This window comes from Neomonachus schauinslandi, chromosome 12, assembly GCF_002201575.2.
Source record: "Neomonachus schauinslandi chromosome 12, ASM220157v2, whole genome shotgun sequence".
NCBI lineage: Eukaryota > Metazoa > Chordata > Mammalia > Carnivora > Phocidae > Neomonachus > Neomonachus schauinslandi.
In genome coordinates, this window is record NC_058414.1 from 87012190 (window position 1) to 87035140 (window position 22951).

General features: G+C 42.2%; 1 protein-coding gene across 2 annotated transcripts in view; it reads left to right on the forward strand.

Annotated features, from left to right (window-relative positions):
- The window catches only part of EXOC4 (exocyst complex component 4), a 747671-nt gene that overhangs the window by 618752 nt on the left and 105968 nt on the right, over window positions 1-22951 (forward strand). For both annotated transcript variants that reach the window (XM_021692997.1, XM_021692998.1), the window contains one exon: window positions 14506-14684. In XM_021692997.1, the coding sequence (XP_021548672.1) occupies window positions 14506-14684 (179 nt within the window). The remainder of the gene's footprint in view (window positions 1-14505; window positions 14685-22951) is intronic.

A 22951-nucleotide genomic window follows, 5' to 3' on the forward strand; every position in this document is an offset into this window, starting at 1 on the left:
GAGGCAGGACTGGGGGCACTGCAGAGGGGCATACAACCCAGGACGCTGCAGTTTATAGCAGCACGGACAGAAGCAGAGATGGTGTGGCCTGGAGAGCTCACTGAAGAACAGACTGCAGTCTCTCTGGCAGAGGGTTGGAAACGATCTCTTCTGCTCTGATTCGCGAAAGAGACGCGGAAAGCCACCAGGGAAAGCTGCCAGAGAACAAAAGCCCCAAAGACTGATTCCCGCTGAGCCCATCCCCCCCCCACAGGGGCACAGAGCAATTCCGCCCAAACAGGGTTGCCTGAGTAAGAGCGTGGCAGGCCCTTCCCCCAGAAGACAGGCTGGGAAGACAAGAGGCCAGCAACCCTAAGGTCCCAAGAAAACAGGTGCATCTTGCTTGGGTTCTGGTCAATAATTTGGACTCTATACATTCCCTCAAACACCCATCAACAGAATGGCTAGGCGGAGGAGCCCCCAAAATAGAAAAGACTCAGAGATTATGACTTATGCTGCAGATTTACAAATGGATGCAGATATAACCAAGATGTCGGAGATGGAATTCAGGCTAGCAATTGTGAAGACAATGGCTAGAATGGAGAAATCAATTAATGGCAACATAGAGTCTCTAAGGACAAAAATGAAAGGTGAATTGGCAGAACTTAAAAATGCTATCAATGAGATCCAATCCAATCTCGATAATCTAACAGTTCGGGTAAGTGAGGCAGAAGAACGAATAAGCGACCTGGAAGACAATATAATAGATAAAAAGGGAAGAGAGGAGGCCAGGGAAAAACAACTTAGAATCCATGAAAATAGAATCAGAGAAATAAGTGACACCATGAAGCGTTCCAATGTCAGAATAATTGGAATCCCGGAGGGAGTGGAGAGAGACGACTAGAAGATGTATTTGAGCAAATCGTAGCTGAGAACTTCCCTAATCTGGGGAATGAAACAAACATTCGAGTCCTAGAGGCAGAGAGGACCCCTCCCAAGATCAAGGAAAACAGGCCAACACCCCGGCATGTAATAGTAAAACTTGCAAATCTTAGAACCAAGGAAACCATCCTAAGGGCAGTTAGGGGGAAGAGATTCCTTACGTACAGAGGGAGGAACATCAGAAAAACATCAGACCTATCCACAGAGACCTGGCAAGCCAGAAAGGCCTGGCAAGACATATTCAGGGTACTAAATGAGAAGAACATGCAGCCAAGAATACTTTATCCGGCAAGGCTGTCATTTAGAATGGATGGAGAGATGCAGAGCTTCCACGACCAGCAGAAACTGAAAGAATATGTGACCACTAAGCCGGCCCTGCAAGAAATATTAAGGGGGGTTCTATAAAAGGAGAAAGACCCCAAGAGTGATCTACAACAGAAATTTACAGGGACAGTCTATAAAAACAACGTCTTCACAGGCAACATGATAACAATTAATTCATATCTTTCAATAATCACTCTCAATGTGAATGGCCTAAATGCTCCCATAAAACGGCGCAGGGTTGCAGATTGGATAAAAAGACAGGACCCATCCATATGCTGCCTACAAGAGACTCATTTTGAACCTAAAGATACATCCAGACTGAAAGTGAAGGGTTGGAGATCCATCTTCCCTGCCAGCGGACCTCAAAAGAAAGCTGGGGTAGCAATTCTTATATCAGACAAATTAGATTTTAAACTAAAGTCTGTAATTAGAGACACAGAAGGACACTATATCATTCTTAAAGGGTCTGTCCAACAGGAAGATCTAACAATTGTAAATATCTATGTCCCCAACATGGGAGCAGCCATCTACATAAGCCAACTGTTAACCAAAATAAAGAGTCATTTTGATAACAATACGTTAATTGTAGGAGACCTCAATACTCCACTCTCAGCAATGGACAGATCATCTAAGCAGAAAATCAACAAGGAAACAAGAGCTTTGAATGATACATTGGACCAGATGGACCTCATAGATATTTACAGAACATTCCACCCTAAAACAACAGAATACTCATTCTTCTCTAGTGCACATGGAACTTTCTCCAGAATAGACCATATACTGGGTCACACACAAACCAGGTCTCAACCGATACCAAAAGATTGAGATTATTCCCTGTGTATTCTCAGACCACAATGCTCTAAAACTGGAACTCAATCACAAGAAAAAATTTGGCAGAAATTCAAACACTTGGAAGCTAAAGACCACTCTGCTCAAGAATGTTTGGGTCAACCAGGAAATCAAAGAAGAACTTAAACAATTCATGGAAATCAATGAGAACGAAAACACATCGGTCCAAACCTTTGGGATACTGCAAAGGCGGTCCTAAGGGGGAAATACATAGCCATCCAAGCCTCACTCAAAAAAATAGAAAAATTCTGAATTCACCAACTAACTCTACACCTTAAAGAACTAGAGAAAAAGCAAGATGCCTAAGCCACGCATTAGAAGAGAAATAATTAAAATTAAAGCAGAGGGCGCCTGGGTGGCTCAGTTGGTTAAGCGACTGCTTTCGGCTCAGGTCATGATCCTGGAGTCCCTGGATCGAGTCCCGCATCGGGCTCCCTGCTCGGCAGGGAGCCTGCTTCTCCCTCTGACCCTCCCCCCTCTCATGTGCTCTCTCTCTCTCATTCTCTCTGTCTCAAATAAATAAAATCTTTAAAAAAATAAAAAATAAATAAAAAAAAAATTAAAGCAGAGATCAATGAATTAGAAACCAGAAACACAGTAGATCAGATCAACGAAACTAGAAGTTGATTCTTTGAAAGAATTAATAAGATCGATAAACCACTGGCCAGACTTATCCAAAAGAAAAGAGAAAGGACCCAAATTAATAAAATTATGAATGAAAGGGGAGACATCACGACTAACACCAAGGAAATAGAAACAATTATTAGAAATTATTAGCAACAACTATATGCCAATAAACTGAGCAATCTGAATGAAATGGAGGCCTTCCTGGAAACCTATAAGCTGCCAAGACTGAAACAGGGAAGAAATCGACAACCTGAATAGGCCAATAACCAGTAACGAGATTGAAGCAGTGATCAGAAACCTCCCAAAAAACAAGAGTCCAGGGCCTGATGGATTCCCTGGGGAATTCTACCAAACATTCAAAGAAGAAATAATACCTATTCTACTGAAGTTGTTTCAAAACATAGAAACAGAAGGAAAACTTCCAAACTCATCCTATGAGGCCAGCATTACCTTAATCCCCAAACCAGGCAAAGACCCCATCAAAAAGAATTTCAGACCGATATCCCTGATGAATATGGATTCCAAAATCCTCAACAAAATCCTAGCTAATAGGATCCAACAATACATTAAAAGGATCATCCACCACAACCAAGTCAGATTTATCCCTGGGATGCAAGGGTGGTTCAACATTTGCAAATCAATCGATGTGATAGAACACATTAATAAGAGGAGGGAGAAGAACCATATGGTCCTCTGAATTGATGCAGAAAAAGCATTTGACAAAATACAACATCCTTTCCTGATTAAAACTCTTCAGAGCATAGGGATAGAGGGAACATTCCTCAAGTTCATAAAATCCATCTATGAAAAACCCACAGCGAATATCATCCTCAATGGGGAAAAGCTGAGAGCCTTTCCCTTAAGATCAGGAACGCGTCAAGGATGCCCACTCTCGCCACTATTGTTCAACATAGTACTAGAAGTCCTAACAACAGCAGTCAGACAACAAAAAGAAATAAAAGGTATTCAAATTGGCAAAGAAGAAGTCAAACTCTCTCTTTTCGCAGACGACATGATACTTTATGTGGAAAACCCAAAGACTCCACCCCCAAATTACTAGAACTCATCCAGCAATTCAGTAATGTGGCAGGATACAAAATCAATGCACAGAAATCAGTAGCTTTCTTATACACTAACAACGCAACTGTAGAAAGAGAAATTAGAGAAACGATTCCATTTACAATAGCACCAAAAACCATAAGGTATCTCGGAATAAACCTAACCAAAGAGGTAAAGGATCTATACTCTAGGAACTACAAAACACTCATGAAAGAAATTGAAGAAGACACAAAAAGATGCAAAAATATTCCATGCTCATGGATCGGAAGAATAAACATTGTTAAAATGTCCGTGCTACCCAGAGCAATCTATACCTTCAATGCCATCCCGATCAAACTTCCAATGACATTTTTCAAAGTGCTGGAACAAACAATCCTAAAATTTGTATGGAATCGGAAAAGACCCCGAATCGCCAAGGAGATGTTGAAAAAGAAAAACGAAGCTGGGGACATCACGTTGCCCGATTTCAAGCTATATTACAAAGCTGTGATCACCAAGACAGCATGGTACTGGCACAAAAACAGACATATAGACCAATGGAACAGAATAGAGAACCCAGATATGGACCTTCAACTCTATGGTCAAATAATCTTTGACAAAGCAGGAAAAAACATGGAATGGAAAAAAGACAGTCTTTTCAATAAATGGTGCTGGGAAAATTGGACAGCCACATGCAGAAGAATGAAACTCGACCATTCTCTAACACCATTCACAAAGATAAACTCAAAGTGGATGAAAGACCTCAGTGTGAGACACTATCCAAATCCTAGAGGAGAACATAGGCAGTAACCTCTTTGACATCGGCCACAGCAACTTCTTTCAAGATATATCTCCAGCAGCTAGTGAAACAAAAGCAAAAATGAACTTTTGGGACTTCATCAAGATAAAAAGCTTCTGCACAGCAAAGGAAACAGTCAACAAAACAAAGAGGCAACCCACAGAATGGGAGAAGATATTTGCAAATGACACTACAGATAAAGGGCTGGTATCCAAGATCGGTAAAGAACTTCTCAAACTCAACACCCAAAAAACAAATAATCAAGTCAAAAAGTGGGCAGAAGAGATGAACAGACACTTCTCTGAAGAAGACATACAAATGGCTAACAGACACATGAAAAAATGTTCATTATCATTAGCCATCAGGGAAATTCAAATCAAAACCACATTGAGATACCACCTTATACCAGTTAGAATGGCCAAAATGGACAGGGAAAGAAACAACAAATGTTGGAGAGGTTGTGGAGAAAGGGAAACCCTCTTACACTGTTGGTGGGAATGCAAGTTGGTACAGCCACTTTGGAAAACAGTGTGGAGGTTCCTCAAAAATTTAAAAATAGAGCTATCTTATGGCCCAGCAATTGCACTACTGGGTATTTACCCCAAAGACACAGATGTAGTGAAAAGAAGGGCCATATGCACCCCAATGTTCATAGCAGCAATGTCCACATAGCCAAACTGTGGAAAGAGCCAAGATGCCCTTCAACAGATGAATGGATAAAGAAGATGTAGTCCACATATACAATGGAATATTACTCAGCCATCAGAAAGGATGAATACCCAACTTTTACATCAACATGGATGGGACTGGAGGAGATTATGCTAAGTGAAATAAGTCAAGCAGAGAAAGCCAATTATCACATGGTTTCACTTATTTGTGGAACATAAGGAATAGCATGGAGGACATTAGGAGAAGGAAGGGAAAAATGGGGGGGGCGGAATTGGAGGGAGAGATGAACCATGAGAGACTATGGACCTGAGAAACAAACAGGGTTCTAGAGGGGAGGGAGGAGGGGGGATTGGTTAGCCCGGTGATGGGTATTAAGGAGGGCACGTACTGCATGGAGCACTGGGTGTTATACGAAAACAATGGATCGTGGATCACCACATCAAAAACTAATGATGTATTGTATGGTGACTAACATAACATAATAAAATTTTTAAAAATAATAAAAAAAAGAAATGAGAGAAAGAGCTGGTGGTCAAACCTCCACCCCCATGATGGTCATGATTAATTTTTCTGGCTGTCATCTGTGAGTAGAAATCCAGAAACTACAATTTCCCTGCAACCAGGAAAAAAGGAACAATAAATTAATACTGTTCTAAGCCCCAAGCAGGACCAGGAAGCAGAGAAGTTGCTGATATTTTATGCATTGACCGTGATCGGAGAGAACACCCTGGGACGCCTCCTAGACTCATTCTCAGTCTGTCCCTGCACAGAATTGTGGACTGCTCAGCGTCATTAGCTAGGCCAGAGCACTGTAAGTTTTTACATGGCGGAGGGACAGTAGACAAAGAAAGCAAATGAAAAAAATCCTTGATTGTGATTATTGACGGAGACAGATTTCTAAAGAGGAGCAATTACTTATTAAATGTGAAAAATAGCTGTTCACATGAGAGAGTGGGATGAAATGCACATGCATGAAAACGAGTGAAGGATAGACTTAGTGATGAGTTTTAGCAGTTTCTAGGAGGAAAGAAATAATCTTGTAATCAAGATAACTGGGCTATTTTATTCTTATTTATGAGGGTTTAGCCAAGATCATTTTAGAAAAACAGTTTTTGAAAACCTGATTAAAGAACCCATCAGAATGGTACTACCCCCATTATTTTTGACACAGACAAATTAAGTTTTGAAAGGGTTGAAGATTGAGCAGTTGTAAAAAGCAGAAGTGATAAATGGATGTGTCATTGTCACATCTCAATAGAATCAGTCGGTATTACTAGGAATCTAGGTAGGTGACCTGACCTTTTTATAACCTTCATCAGTTTAGGCTCTGACAGATAATGGCTAAGTGATGTCTACAGGTCACCTTAACATGTCTCAGTTTCTCTGCCTATACAACAGGACTAATTAATTCCCATGCCAGGTAATTGACTCAGTCCCCAGTAGCATTGAATATGACCAGACATCATTATTAGATCTAACGTATAAGTTAAGGTCTAACGTGGAAAATAGAAACGATATCAACTGTTTACCTCCGGGAGAATTTAATGTAGGGAATTGGTTATACATTTTAATGAGGATCTATCAAACAGGAACATTAAGATAACCCATAGATTAGCAACAGCAAGAAGCCACTACCTCCCTTTAGCTGGAATGCCGAAGGAGAAAGGAATTTACTAGAACACAGCATGGTAGGAGCTAGAGACAAGAAGGAGATGCATCTGTTGCTGGAGACATCACTCAAAAGGCAGAGAGGGTGGGGGACAAATGCCCTGCCTTCTCCTTTTCCCTTGCCCTTCAGTATCCCCCCACCTAGGGCCTCCCCGTGTCAGTACCCAGCTGGGAGCCTGGAAAACAGCCTGCAGGGGTCAGCCCCTGCATCCCCACCCCCGGTACAGATCAGAGCAAGGGAAAGATGAGGAATGGATCTTAGGGCAAACAGTCCTAGGACTTTTAGAGTCTTACCCCTTTTATTACTCTGTATCCATTCTCACCCTTATGCCCATATTTTAGAACTTCATACTTCTGCTTAATATCAGGTGCTATTCATCATATAAAGGCATTCCCTCTCTCTCTCCCCAATAAGGGAGAGCCTGGCTCAACACTCATTGTATTCATCTTAAGTCTAGGATTTCCAGTGTCCTCCATGGTCATGTCTCAGATGTGACTTCTTATATCTGGTGACCTCTGAATGAAATTGGAAAGTTCGGAGCACCTGAATGGCTCAGTTGGTTAAGCGTCCGATTCTTGATTTCGGCTCAAGTCGTGACCTTAGGGTTGTGAAATTGAGTGTGGAGCCTGCTTAATTAAGATCCCCTCTCTCTCTCTCCCACTCCCTCTGCCTCTCTCCCCACCTCTCTCTCCCTCTCTAAAAAAAAAAAAGAAGAAAAGAAAAATTGGAAAGTGATCTCTACCAGCTCCTTATATAAAATAGTGGTGTAGATATCACCTCAAACCCATTAGGATGGCTATTATTAAAAAATTAAATTTTTTATAACCAGAAAATAGCACATTTTGGCAAGGATGTAGAATAATTGGACCCCCTGTGGCATTGCTGGTAGGAATGTAAAATGGTGCAGCCACTGTGGAAGACAGTTTGGTAGTTCCTTAGAAAGCGAAACACAGAGTTACCATATGACTCAGCAGTTCCACTTCTCTGTACGTACCCGAAAGAACTGAAAGCAGAGACGCAGATCCTTGTACACCAGCAGGCACGGTAGCATTATTGACAACCAGCCTAAATGCCCATCGGCCAATTAATGGATAAACAATATGTGGTATGTACATAACAAGAAAATACTATTCAGCCTTAAAAAGGGAATTAGACTCTGATATTACCCCATGGGTGAACCTTGAAAACATGCTAATAAGCCAGACACAGAAGGACACGTATTGTGTGATTCCATGTCTATGAGATGTCTAGAATAGGCAAATTCCTAAACACAAACTGAAATAATGGTTACCAGGGACTAGGGGGAAAGAGGGAATGGAAAGTTACTGTTTAATGGGCACAGAATTTCTGTTTGGGATGATGGAAAAGTTCTGGAAAGGGATAGTGATGATGGTCGTACAGTGTGAACGTACATAATGCCATGGAACCATATACTTAAAAATGGTGAAAGTGGTCAGTTTTATGTTATGTAGATTTTACTACAAATAAAAAGTAGTAGGGAAAGTGGAAAACAAAAGGAAACCATTGGTTGTTATATGCATAGATACGCCGGGCTGCTCACAGGCAGCAGATGATATTTCTTCCTTCCTTCTTCTACCCGCCCGTCCCACTCTTGCCCTCTGCCGGCACCTCAGCTTGACAGAGTTCGCCACCTGTATGTGTTGAACTTTGTTCCTAAAAAAGCTGGGTTCTTAGCATTCCTGCCTTTATCAGGTTGCCCTGGGTTTTTCCTTAATTTCACTATGGATGTGGAAACACGAAGATGGGTCCCAGTGAATCTGACGTAGTGTGCCTGCCCTTACAGTGTAGAAGTGACATACTGCCCCCTTGGCGTCACAGTTGGCCCTCTCAGCTTGGTAGTTCAGTGGTGAGAAGCCCAAAAGCCCAGATGACAGTCTCTGCTGCCAGTTTGGTTTTTGTTTTTTGTTTTTTTTTAAGATTTTTTATTTATTTGACAGAGAGAGAGCACAAGCAGGGGTAGAAGCAGGCTCCCCACTGAGCAGGGAGCCCGATGCGGGGCTCGATCCTAGGACCCTGGGACCATGACCTGAGCTGAAGGCAGACGCCCAGCCGACTGAGCCACTCAGGCGCCCTTCCACTACCAGTTTTAATGTGGTCATTGTTGTAGCTTCTGGTGGAGACATTCCTTCCTGAATACCTGAAAACCTGTCTAGCCCCAAGTTGGGGGAGGGGGCAAGAATAGAACCTCTCTAAGTGTTTTTAGTCAGGTGAGGAGGGGCCATTCCTGCTTTTATTCCTTAGTTCCCAGGCCTGTATAATTTTCTTGTTATGAGGCGGGGGGGGAGGGGTATCACTGAGGCAAGCCCTCCAGCCCTCCAGCCCTCCAGCCTTGTAAGTGTTGTCTTCCGTCTGGACCCGTAGCCGAATCCTGCATGGGCCATTGCAGCCCTCTGTCAGGCCAGCTCCTTCTGGGGGATGGGGTATGCAATGAGAAGGGCATTCCAGGAACATGAGCCCTGCCTTATACTTCTTTTGCTGTAAAAGAAGTTTCCTGGCCAGAAACATTGTTGAGTAGGTCATCATGATTGTGAATAAGACCTCGAGGAAATCTGACAGTGGTGCTAGTAGAAACATTTCAGGCAAGGCAAGCAGTTCCGTACTTTAAGTGGCCGTGACGGCCTGGGTACCACACTGCCCCTTCCGAGAGGCAAGAAGCCTGTGGGAGTCTGGTTCGCTCTTTGAGCCGGTCCTTGCTCTTCCCTGCTGTGTCCCAGATCAGAGAGGGGTGTGCTCTGGCAGGTTTCCGAGGCTCCTGGGCAATAGGAAGCCACAGGGGAAGACTGGGGGAAATTTGTGGGGAGAGCAAGCAGTGAGTCTGAGTGTACGTGTCATGTGACCAAACAGAGCCCAGATGTGCAGATCAGTCATTTTGAAACTATTCGTGATGTTTCTTTCGTAGGTGCATTTAGTTTGCTGCAGATGCAGATCTTTTTTTTTTTTTGGCCTTTCTAAGATTTCAACCCATAACAGAACTATTTAAAGACTAAATGGAGACAGCATCTTTGGCAAAATTCTCTTAAATGAATTCTTGTCGGATTGACCTCCTTTGAGATTATAATTGTGTGGTAAAATTAAGTTAAACGGGTTTTACACATCTTGGCAAAAATCTCTTAAATGAATTCTTGTCAGATCAAGCTCTTTAAAGATTATAATTGTGTGCTAAAATTAAGCTTCCCAGGTTTGACACTTCTGTAGTTTGATAGGCGTCTACGTGAGCATGTTGGCCTATCCCTGATGAAGGCGGCTCCTCGCACGGGCCTCAGTAGCTAGAACACAAGCTTTGAGTTCTGATTCCTGTTCCCGGCTCTGTCCAGTGATCTGTGGGCCATGAATGAGTGCCTGTTCCTTCTGAATTTCTGTTACTCCACCTTTTCAAGGTAATGATGATTCTGCTGCCCACTTCAGCCCAATATGTGTAATGTCTTCTTTCATTAATGGGCTCACAGAAGCAGCAGAAGATGAAGAGTACGTAGAAATTCAGATCTAGAAAGAGGAAACAGTATTGGCCCAGATGCTGGGTGGTCGTCTTTCTGGCAGCGAGATCCTCTATAGCGGACGCTGACGGCATCTTGAGCAAGCCTGGAGCCTCGGTCCAAACCAGCTGTCAGACCAGCCAACCACCCATTGCCTCCCAGTTTGGCTTAAGTAACTGTAACATCCACGTCCTCTAATTTTCCCTGCTAAAATCCTTGATGTGTTCCCTTCAAAAGATTTTCTCATTTGTGGTAGGGTTCCCAAGTTTTGTTTTTAATTAAAAAGTAAACACGCTCTTCGGAGAAAATGTGGAAAATACAGAGAAGCACCAAGCACCAAGCATGATCTAGTTACACAGTTAGCATTTGGGTATGTAGACATCCAGTCTTTTTTGGTTTAGATAGATATATAATCATTTTTTTTTTAATATCCTACAGTACATACCGTTTTATAACAGCTTATTTTACTCAGCTGGGGATCATGGCTAAAAATAAGCCATAGCCAACATTTTTCTATGGCATTGTGTTTTCTACTATATAATTTCTGATGCCTGTGTAGTTTTCCATAGTGTGGATATCCATAATTTATTTAAGAAATTAGAAGGTTTAAGAAAAGATCTGTAGTCGAGCAGCTAAAGCCATCCCCTTAAGGTTATTGTAACACATAAAAACTGTCCACCAAGCTCTTTGACACACACAAATCCTCGAAGGAATGATTTTTTTGTGTGAAATGGTTATAGCTGTCAATCATTTATCCCCGATGTCATGGTTTCTGTGCTCTCTCCAGGTTGTTAGGGGATGATTATGGATTCCTGTCAAATGAGATGTGTACTATGTATTCAACAGGAGGCAGTTTGTGTTTTTCTCCGTCTGTTGCTCTCCCGTCGGAGGAGGTTAAGCAAATCTAAGTGAGCCAAAGGGAAATGGGATAGGCATCCAGGGCTGGAAGCGCACGGCAGACCTGCCCAAAGCCCAAAGATCCCCATACAAGCAGATTAGACTTCTACATAAATACATTTGTCTTGATTGTCACATTCCAACCAGGGTTACACCTACATGCATAAAAACACCTCCAAGCCTGTTTTTCAAAGCTGTTGGCCTCCCCTGTTGCTTTTTAACCACCCGGCTCAAAGGCGTTTTTTGTGTTATATCTATCAAAGATGATTAAGGGGCTGGGAGAGTTGATATATAAGGACAGACTAAGAAAACTAAATATTTACAGCTTGACTGAGTGACGGCCACAGAGAAGATGCTAGAACTGTCTGCTGGGCTCAAATCAAGGAGGAGACATTGTTTTGCTTTTCCCAGTAACTTGATTTTAGGGATATCTAAATGCAGGGAAAGTTTTCTGGGGGTGACCTCATTTATGCTAATTCGATCATTGTGTCAGTTAGAAATTGCATTTAGCTGCTGGTAGCCCGAAACTTGGAGTAGCAGTGGCTGAAACAAATAGGTTTTTGTTGTCCCTCCTGTGACATGAAGCCCAGAAGAAGTGTATTGTCTGGGACTGCTGTGTAGTTCTGTGGTGGCATTGCGACACCCATGCCCTCCTAATCATTGGCTCTAGTATCCACAGCATTATTTTCGTACTCAAGGTTGCCTGATGTTTGAGAAGCACTGTTGCAGCTTCACGTGCTGTGACTGCATTCCAGAAAGGCAGGGGGCACAAGAGGTCCCTGCCAGCTGAGACTGCTTAAAAGGGCTTTCTTGGAAGCCCACTTACTGATTTTGGTTTATAGCTCATTGACCACCATATCTGCAAGAAGGGCTAGGAATTGAGTGGGGTTTTTTGTTTTGTTTTTAAACATGGCTGACCCCAACAATCCCAGGGTCCTTTGCCTAAGAAGGCATGGGATAATGGATACTGGCCAGGTAACTAGTGGTTCCTATCACTATCATGTCTCTTGAAGATTCTGGAAAGTCTGGACTCTGAGACACGGTGACATTTGCTGTGGTGTTACAAGGTTCCATTTGTAAAACTAGCCCTTGAGATCTAATTTACTTACTTTTTTTTTTTTTTTTTTTTTTTTTTAGATTTTATTTGAGAGAGAGAATGAGAGAGAGAGCACATGAGAGGGGGGAGGGTCAGAGGGAGAAGCAGACCCCCCGCCGAGCAGGGAGCCCGATGCGGGACTCGATCCAGGGACTCCAGGATCATGACCTGAGCCGAAGGCAGTCGCTCAACCAACTGAGCCACCCAGGCGCCCCCTAATTTACTTACTTCTGATCACTCATCTATTTCAATTCATTCATCATAGCCTTATCCTGGGTTGACGCCAAATAAACCAGCCATCTCAACAGACTGTAGAGTGATAACTACAGCTTGTTAGCTTTCACCAAGTTCCATGCACTGGGTCATGCACCTCACATCCCCTGAATGATTGTTTCAAAATCCTCCAAGGGGGGTGGGGTGTGGAGAAAGATGAAAAAAGACTCACCCATGGGGGATCACTGTACCCTTCTCTCTACTTTTGGAATTACTGAAATTGTCCCAGTAAAGGTTTTTAAAGCCCCCTCCAATGTTTACATTACTTCATCTGAGGTCAGCACTCTCACCCCCAGCTAACGATGCTCAGAGAAGTAAAGCCGAGTCCCACAGTAAATGGCAGTTAGGATTCAGCGCCAGGTTTGTGTAACTTTGAAGCCTGCACTCTAACTCTTAGTACTCAAAGAAAGTGTGCTTCCAAGACAGCAGCCTGAAACTAGAGATGCAGACTTTTGGGTCCCACCCCGAGACCTTTTACAAGACCGGAAGTATGCACACTTCCGGTTCCTGCACTGAGTCTCAGTTGCCTCTGTGACCCCAGCTTACCCAACTCAGTCAATCGAGTATGACTTTTCCTTAGAAAAATGTAACCCTGCATTGAAATAAGAAGCCTCATGGTGAGTCACTACTTGGTAGCATAAACATTTTTTAGTAAGTTTTTAATTCACAGCCGTTGTTTCTTTCCACGTGGAGGGTCTGCTATCGTGCTGGGCACTAAAGGCCGGTGTGTCCATTAAGCCTCGTCCTGACTCTTTGTCAGCTGTTACTGATCACTGCCGGCTTGAAACGTAATATGGTTTCTGCTACTTAAACAAAGCCTTTGCCTCTGCTCCCTTAAGGTGTTCTGAGTTTTAAGAAGCTTTGGGGCTTACAGAGAACTCTCCAGGTGCCTGTTCCAACGTTTACCAGCAGCCGCTGGGCTTCCCCACCTGCATGGAACTTTCCCTAAAAGACGAGATTTTTCTCCCTAGCATCCTCAGTTGTCTTCTGTCATTTCAGCCCTCTGTCTTTCTGAAAGAAAGGGCGCTGTGGGAATTAGATGGAGTCCCAGCTGTGCCACTCGTGTGTCATGGGGGCACAACGGTTCACCTTCCGAGCCTCCATTTCTGCCTCTCGGGGCCCTTCCGACTCCCTCCTTCTGTGACCCCACAGAACTCGATTTTTCAGCCTCCCCCCCCACCCCAAACATTATGAACATGCTGGGCTGTGTGTGAAGACCATCTGACTGTATTTTTCCAGTCAGTAAAAGGATCCAGCCTTGGTTTTTATTGGTCTCTCTTTTCAAATAGTACAAACCTTAATGCCTCGTAGTTTGCTTCGGATCCTTTTACAACAAGTCAATGAGTGAATGAATGAGGTCTGTCATATCTCAACTATAATCTGCTCTCTTCAAGAGACTGGACCCTCTTTGCTTTTGAACATTTTAAAACATTTTCTAGCTGGTCAACTTGGTGGTTTTATTTATGACAATAACCTTCAAACCATGTACATTTTTCACGCCCTAAGCTATTGGCCAACGTCCATAGCAGAAGAGGCAAGATAAAAACCCACAAGAGAATGGGCATCAAAGCCATCCCCAGGGACCATCACTGTCTAGGTGAGGCCGATGCTGGCTCCTGTTGAAGGTAGGAGCATCAGGGAAACTTCATTCTTCTAAGAACTGTCTTTCTCCTACTAGAATAATTTTAAGCAGGTATATGATCGTTTTCTCACAACAGTAAACCTAGTAAAGATAGCATGCTATGAAATACTGACAAATAACCACTGTGCTAGACCTGCCTAAAACAGTATTGCCCACCTCTCTCTTTTCCGTGCTGTGTGTGAAATATGTTTCTGATTTGTTTCTCAGGGCAGCCTTTGGCAAGGAGTCAGAAGTTCTCATTGGGAACCTGGGTGATAAGTTAATCCCTCCGCAAGACATCCTCCGTGATGTCAGTGACCTCAAAGCTTTGGCCAACATGCATGAAAGCCTGGAGTGGCTAGCAGGTCGAACAAAGTCAGCTTTCTCCAATCTTTCTACATCCCAGAGTAAGTATCTATTATGGCGGCGGTTGTGGGGACAGCGGAAGGAACTAGACTGAGCAGTTCCATTTGAAATGCAGGTGCGTATACATGTCCCCATATGAGGGAATGTCCAGGTTGTCAGAAGGTGCTAGATCCGTGCAAGAATTCTGCTTGGGCTGCACCTTTGTGACTCTGCTGAAGGAAGTAATCTTGGCTTCCCTGGGTGGGGCAGGGAAAGCCAAAAAAGGTTCACGTTCACATAGCTTGATTTTAAACCTTCGAAACATAAAATCGTGGAAGAACGCAGTGGTTGTGTCTCCAGAACAGAAAACAGTACCTTTGTCCTCCTTACAACTTCTCAAGGATAGGAACTGTCTCAGAGCTGAGCACACAGCTGGTGGTTTCACTCTAACTGCCGTAAAGCTAATGAAAGAGTGTCTAACAAGAGAATAATAGAAGTGACGAAGGTGCTAGAAAATAGACACTGAGAAAAACAGTGATTCCCAAAAAGGAACGGTTGAGAGATAACTTACAGAATTCAAGGAAAGGAAGAGATAGGATATGAAATAAAAATGGGAAACTTTTTTTCTATTGAGGACCAATGACTCCGAGAAAAAGAATTTGAAAACTTTAGGGCGCATACACTTTATTCACTAGCGATGAAATAAATACTTTAGGGCACATTAAAAGCATGAGTTCAGAAGTATGTGTTAGGCTGTTAAAATAGAAGCAAAGAAAAAATGTTAGGAAGGGGTGCCTGGGTGGCTCAGCTGGTTAAGCGACTGCCTTCGGCTCAGGTCATGATCCTGGAGTCCCGGGATCGAGTCCCATATCGGGCGCCTTGCTCAGCAGGGGGTCTGCTTCTCCCTCTGACCCTCTCCCCTGTCATGTGCTCTCTCTCTCTCTCATTCTCTCTCTCAAATAAACAAATAAAATCTTTAAAAAAAAAATGTTAGGAAGAAGGAATAAAGGCGCTGACAGATTTGAGTGCATAAATAAACAGCAGGAGAAAGTAAAATAACAGCAATAACATGAGAGAAACAGACTCAGCTTTGAACTTAATATTAGAGTTAACTGTTAGGAGATAATTAGAAGGAAAAGGCCCGCATTGTTTGGACTGTGAACTTCAGAGTAAGTTACTTATTATCATTGTCTTTTGAAAAGTCGTGATTTTGTTAACCACGCTTCCAGCCTCGAGATGGAAGCCGTGGGGATGAAACTCACAGGGGTAAATTCTTCCCTGAAATACGTGCCCCCTAGAGGCTCAGGATCCCTTGAATGCTCACTGCTAAACCCGCCTCATGCTGATTATGTAGCTATCCTAAAGCTCAGTACTGGATGGGGAAAATGGGTAGAAGGAAGGGAGCTTTTGAGTGAGATTATATACTCTGCTTTAGAAGTCTTGAAATACTACTTTTCATTTATACTTTTATATTTATGCTTCTTATTTAACATTACTTTTTGTCTGAGGCTAAAATTACACATATTTAGTCTCGGAATCTGTAAGAATAGGATAGTTTGGGCACAGTGTGGGGCCTGAGCAGATCTTCGTCAGGAGATATCCTTGAAAGGCCCTCAACTTTCTAATCCTGTCAGTATCAGGCAATCTGTCACAAGCAGTAGTCTAAATTATCCAGTTTATCCCAGCCCCACCCCACTCCACCAAAAATAAAAGTCAGAGCTAATTCCCCTTTTGCTAATTGCCAAGTAAACAGTTCTGGTAAAGGGGTCACGTGCTGCTTTTCCCGGTTTCCTTTGACCCTTACAAATGCAGGACTGCTTGGGGTCAGTTGACTAGTGACATTTGGAAGGGGTCCTCCCATTTGGTAGGCCATCGACATCTAATATTTAATAATGCAGTCTCTTATTTCCAGTGGCTCAGCATTCCAGATTTCTGTTCTGTCCATTTGAAAAGGGTTTTGCAAAGCAAAACAGTCCGTAACCTCTACAGCCAGCCCCCGAATGATTCCCACAGGCTAACCTGACATCAGCTGTTTTCCAAAAAGAGAAGGATGTTCTCTGAGTTACGGTCAACTTTGTAATGGAACAACGTACCTGTTGTGTTCATGTCACTGAGAGTACCCAGTACACTTGATGTCTAATTCTTGTCTTTAATCATCTCTGTTATTCTGACAAAGATCTCTTCTACCACACCCATTAATACTTTGTCTCCTGTGTTCAGTTCCATTTTATAATGTCAGTTGTACTCTCTCAGTTCTTTTCAGGGTGATTATTCCACCCAGTGAGTGATTTAAGTGACTGTCAACATTTTGACGATCAGAACAAAACCCAAGTGAACTGTAATCACTACTTATGTTGTCTTTGCTAAAACAAAGCATTTAGCGAACCTGGTTTATTCTGCTAACAACAAGCCTGGCTCACCCACACTCATCTGTTCTTTGAATTCCCAGGAGAGATGCCCATTGATGTTTATAATTTGAGCAAAGCAGGGAATTCTCTGATAATGGGTTACTTTGATTGCTCCATGTCAGTGAGACTCTAGAAAGGGAAAAAGGGGTAGCTCTTTATTATTCCTGTGAAAAGTGAACCAAATGATTACCTCAACAAAAGTTTCCAAATCTGGAGACTAGGTAGCATGAAGAAAATGCCAGCCTTTTATCTAGCACTCAGCGATACTCAGCAGGATGGGAAGAGATCCAGAAAAGAAGATTTCGGTTCATTTCTTGCTCCACATTTCTGTTAACTATTTGGTAAATACACGGTTTTGATAGAATGACAAAGCTAGTAGTGTTGATGGAGTAGAGGAAATTTGCAGAAAATTATTTTCATAGTAGAATATCTCTCCAGACATTACAGCAGGACTGCCATCCACCTAAAACGTGTCATGTCACACAGAACAGAGTACTGCATTTTATCGGCAGGGCATGGTCGCCCATTTGTCCGAGAGGTGAAAGCTGACCATTTCTTCAAAGATAATTTTTCTGTCTCTTTTATCGTTTGCCTAAATGTCACTCTTTCTCTTTGTGCTTAAAAGGGTCTCCTCACCTCAAAGAGGTCCTGACTACATCAAAGGCACTGCTCTTACTTTCGTCCTCCTGCAGTTTTTGGTTCCTGCTCCATTTCTTCTGGGATCCCCCACCACCCTCATCTTCCTCGTACCTGTTCTGCTTAGGATTCTTTCCATTGAAAGAAACAGACCAATGGAAGGGAAAATAATTCATTGACTCATAAAACTGGTAAATCAAAGGCTTCAGGTGTGGCTGGATCCAGGTTTACAAGATAGCATCCTGTCACAGACATGCTTACACACCTCCGCATGCTCTCTTGCACACTTTCTCTCTCTCTCCCTGCCCTTCTGTCTCCCTTCCTCTGTCTCTTGGCATTTTGTCTTTATTGCTTTCCATCTCAGGCAAGCACTTTCCATATGTCAGCGTCCTTGGCCACCAGCAGCCCCAGAATTATTTGATCCCAGACAAAAAAAAAAAAAAAAAAGAACATTTTTTCCAAGAGCTCCAGGAACAGTTCCAGAAAGGCTTGGATTGACCCAGCTTGACCTTCTCTCATGGGTTCTCCCTGATTCTCTTTCTATAAGCCTTGTTTTCTGACTCTGTTTTTCTCCCCATCTGCAACTCAGTCTCTGTCTCCCGCTCCCCCCTCTAGAACTCCTTTTTGTTCAGGACATGGTTTCAGTGCAAAGAAGTTGAGCAGGATCATATTTAGCATTGGGCATTCAGGATCTAGGTTTATACATATTTTCCCCCATGGATCACAATTTCAACCTTGTAGTACAGACTGAAGATAACATCTGCCCTTTGTACTATCTGCTGTGTGTAAGAATCCTAAACAAAGACTCTGAGGTGAACTGTTCCAGTTAAGAAATTTCTCAGCAAATGTGACCTACATAAAAATTGTTGGAGTGTATTCAATTTGAACATTAATGGTTTTCTTTTGTAGTGTATCCTTTTGTTTTAGATATGTGTAGCTTTTAAAAATAGACTACAGAGAACTGGAGGGCTCAAGGGCTTATTTTGTCTGCATTGCTTCCTCAGGGGGCCTCCTCTCTGTCTTGGATCCTGTAAAAAAATCTCCAGGATTAGAGATCCTAAAACCTCCTTGATTACATATTCTGCTCTTTAAGTAACCTTACCATCTGGGAGGTCATTTATTTTTTCTTTCTTTTCTTTTCATTTCTCTTTCTTTCTTTCCTTCTTTCTTTCTTTCTTTCTTTCTTTCTTTCTTTCTTTCTTTCTTTCTTTCTTTCTTTCTTTCTTTCTTTCTTTCTTTCTTTCTTTCTTTCAAAGTCTCTTTGCTTCAGTCTAACCCTCTTTCTTCTGCCTGTTCTTCAGAAATTAGATGTTGAATATTTTCTCCATAAAATACAAGATGTATCTGAAAATACTTACCTGGCTTCTACCTGCCCATCTCTAGATATTAAAGACATCTGGCCTGACAATCCCAGTCTCTGAATCAAGGGCAACCAAACATGCAGAATACTTGTTCTACAAGTATTTGTAGAGCAGGCCCAAGTTCACTCACACTCTCTTGGTTGGTGAACTTGGCTATTTGTGAATGTGGGCCCTACCATGGGTTCCTTTGACCCAGGCTATCTACCTCCGCTCGCAGTTCCCATGACTGGATTTCTTGCTGAGCCCACATGCACAGATGATAAGCAATAAAATATCATACCCTAGGCTTTTCCAGTCTGAGAAACCAAAGGTTAAAACATTCCTCTAACCTCCAGGGTGAGTAAATGTCATAATTTTGGTTTCTGGAATTGGTTCAGGAATTGTAGTATTAGTTTTACAATTATTTATCTACTTTTTTATTATAAAAATACATAATATTAAATATACCATCTTAACCATTTTTTAAAGATTTATTTATTTGAGAAAGAGAGAGTGTGCATGCACCAGTGGGGGAAAGGTCAGAGAGAGAGAGAGAGAGGGAGAGTCTTCAAGCAGACTCCATGCTTAGTATGGAGCCTGGGGGGGAGGAGGGGGGCCTCGATCCCACAACCCATGAGATAATGACCTGAGCCAAAACCAAAAATCAGATGCTTAACCCACTGAGCCACCCAGGTGCCCCCATCTTAGCCATTTTTGAGTGTACAGTAGTGTAGTATTAAATATATTCTTGTGCAGTAGATCTCTAGAACTTTTTCATCTTGCACAACTGAAACTCTATATCCACTGAACAATTCTCCATTTCCTCTCCCTCCCCGCCCTGGGTAACCACATTCCACTTCTGTTTCTATGAGTTTGACTTTAGATACCCTTATATATGTGGAGTCAAACAGTATTTCTCTTCTAGTGACTGGCTTATTTCACTTAGCATCATGTCTTCAAGGTTCATCCATGTTGAAGCATGTGACAGGATTTCCTTTTTTATGGCTGTATAATATTGCATTGTATGTATCTACCACCTTTTTTTTAATCCATTCATCTGTCAGTGGACGTTTGGGTTGTTTCTACCTCTTGACTATTGTGAAGAATGCTGCCATGAATATGCGTGTGCAAATTATACTTCTTTCTTTTCTTTTTTTAAAGATTGTATTTATTTATTTGAGAGAGCGAGAATGAGAGAGAGAGAGAGCACATGAGAGGGGGGAGGGTCAGAGGGAGAAGCAGGCTCCCCGCTGAGCAGGGAGCCCGATGCGGGACTCGATCCCGGAACTCCAGGACCATGACCTGAGCCGAAGGCAGTCGCCTAACCAACTGAGCCACCCAGGCGCCCCTATACTTCTTTCTTAAAGTGGAATTATTGCTAGGGATCTTAGAAATCATCTGGTCCAACTCAGTTATTTTGCCCATGAGGAAATTAAGGCTTCAGAATGGTCACACTGCATGTCTATGCCTGAGCTGGTAGGGAAGCAGGTCTTCAAATTCCCAGTTTAATTTTCTCTCCACTACATCACTGTCTTGACCAGGCCAAGATTCAATACTGGCAGTGCTCGGGGGGGCCATTAATGCCATATTTCTATTAAACCACTCGGGAGGGTCATCATATTTTTTAATGCAAGTGCTTTAATGCCAGCACTGAACCTGTGATCGTTTCTGATCATCATTGCCGGTGTATAACCAGAATTTCTATTCCTTAAATTTACAGGGTTTTTGCATATATCACTTTTGAATTTCATCACCGTTGAGAATAGCACATTTCTCAAATTTGTCACTCTGTTTTTGTTCTACAAGTATTTGCTAACTTAGAAACTCTGTCTTGTTGCCATATTGTGTAATAAATTCTAGCTACGACACTGTCCTATACAGTAGCCACTACCCTTGGGTGGCTATTTTAAATTAAATTAAATTAAACTAAACTAAAAATTCAGCTCCTCAGTCACACTAGCCACATTGACAGCAATGCAGTGTTTCCCAAACTTAGCAGTGAATTCTCTCTCCGCAGAACATCGCCAAGGACTTTGCTTCCGTGGAACGACTTCTGGGAAACACTGTCCTGTGCTATATTTATATAATTTGTTTAGAATCTTTGATTTCTCCCTGCACAGTCAGGCACAGGACAGGACAGATGTTTTGCTATTGCAGGAATGTAATTTCATATAATTGGCAAATTTGCACACCATCAGATGATTTCTGTTGCAATTTGGTTGATTATTTGATTTGTTCAATCATTTTTAGAAATGTTCGAGTCAACCCATATAAAATGACTATGGTTTCCTTTTTGCTTGTTTCAAACTTGGCTGCGACACTGACACTTCTCCAGTCACTGTGCACCTTCCTCACAGTTAGCAAAGACTCTAATAGAATTCCACCCCTCAGTTCATTGTCAGATGCTAATATGTCCATTGTGGGGGTCCAGGGATTGATTTTTTCATTAGAATTTTTATTCTGGAATAGTTGTAGATTCAGAGTAAAGTTGCAAAGATGGTACAGAGTTTCCATGTATATATCACACCCAGTTTCCCTCTACTGCTAACATCTTATATTAATATGGTACATTCATCATAACTAATGAACCAATATTGATACATTGCTATTAACTAATGTCTTGTCTTTATTAGGCTTTTCTTCGTTTTTACCTAATGTCCTTCTTCTGTTCCAGGATCCCATCTAGGATATCATAATGTATGTAGGCATTATATTTCTTCTTTAAGTTCATCTAGGCTGTGGCAGCTTCCTAGACTTTCTTCCTTTTTGATGACCTTGACAGTTTGGAGGAAAACTGGTCAGGTATTTTGCAGAATGTCCTTCAGTATGGGTTTGCCTAATCTCTTCTCATGATTAGACTGGACTTAGGGGTTTTGGGAAGGAAAACCACAGAGATAAAGTGCTATTCTCATCAATTCGTTTCAAGAATAACTCCTATCAATGTGACTTATCAGTGATGATGTTCTGGGATTGATTTTTATGCCTCCAATTCATGTAGCCCTTTCCAGACAGTTCCTTCTGAATTCTGGAGCGACTTTCCACTTTTCCACCACAAATTGCTTTGTGTGTTTATCTTTCTAGTGACTATTTTTTAACATGATGAATTCATCTCTTATAAGCCCATGTTTGGACAAGTTGAATAGCTGCTAAAGAAAACAGTTGTCTACCTTAAGCAATTATGCTGTTGATATAGATTCTATAATCTTATGGGTCTGAGAGTCTGTGTGGGAGGAGCTGTTTTTTCCTACCCTGAGCCACTTGATGAGGGCCTACAGCTACTTCTTAGTTGCCATATGTGCTAAACATTCCTTAAAAATGTATACAGTCGTATTTCAGACAAAGCCATGCTGAGATTAAAAGAGTTATCTGAATTTTCTTTACTAAAAAATCAATGTACAGTGCTGACTCCAGGCCTGTGTATGAGTGAGACTTGCTTCCTGGGAAGTGTAGAGTAGCAATTCTCAAAGTTGGCTACACATCAATTGTAATCAGCTGGGAGTTTTTATAATCCTGGTGCTGGGCCCCACTGTCAGAGATTTCCATTTAATTGTTTCAACATGTGGCCTGGGCATCCCCAAACCAATCAGATCGGAGGTTGAGAACCACTGTTTTAAAGGATTGGTTCACATCCTTGGCTTATATTAGAATCACCTATGGAGCTTTCGCTCAGCCCTCTGGGGGAGAGGCCTAGACCACTGTGCTTTTTATCATCTCCCCAGGTGATTCAACGAATAGCCAAGATGAAGAACCACAGACTGGGAGCCCCTCTAGTGTCTTCTTTAATCTCTCTTCCTCTTCTGTTGGGGAAATTATTTTTGGTTATTTTGCCAGTTCTTCTATTCTCAAAAGCTTGGGATTAACATGACTTCCTATTTTCTGGACAAGAACACCAGGCACAAAATGTTATACTTTGAGTCTATGCCAGAGTCAGGACAACAACCCACT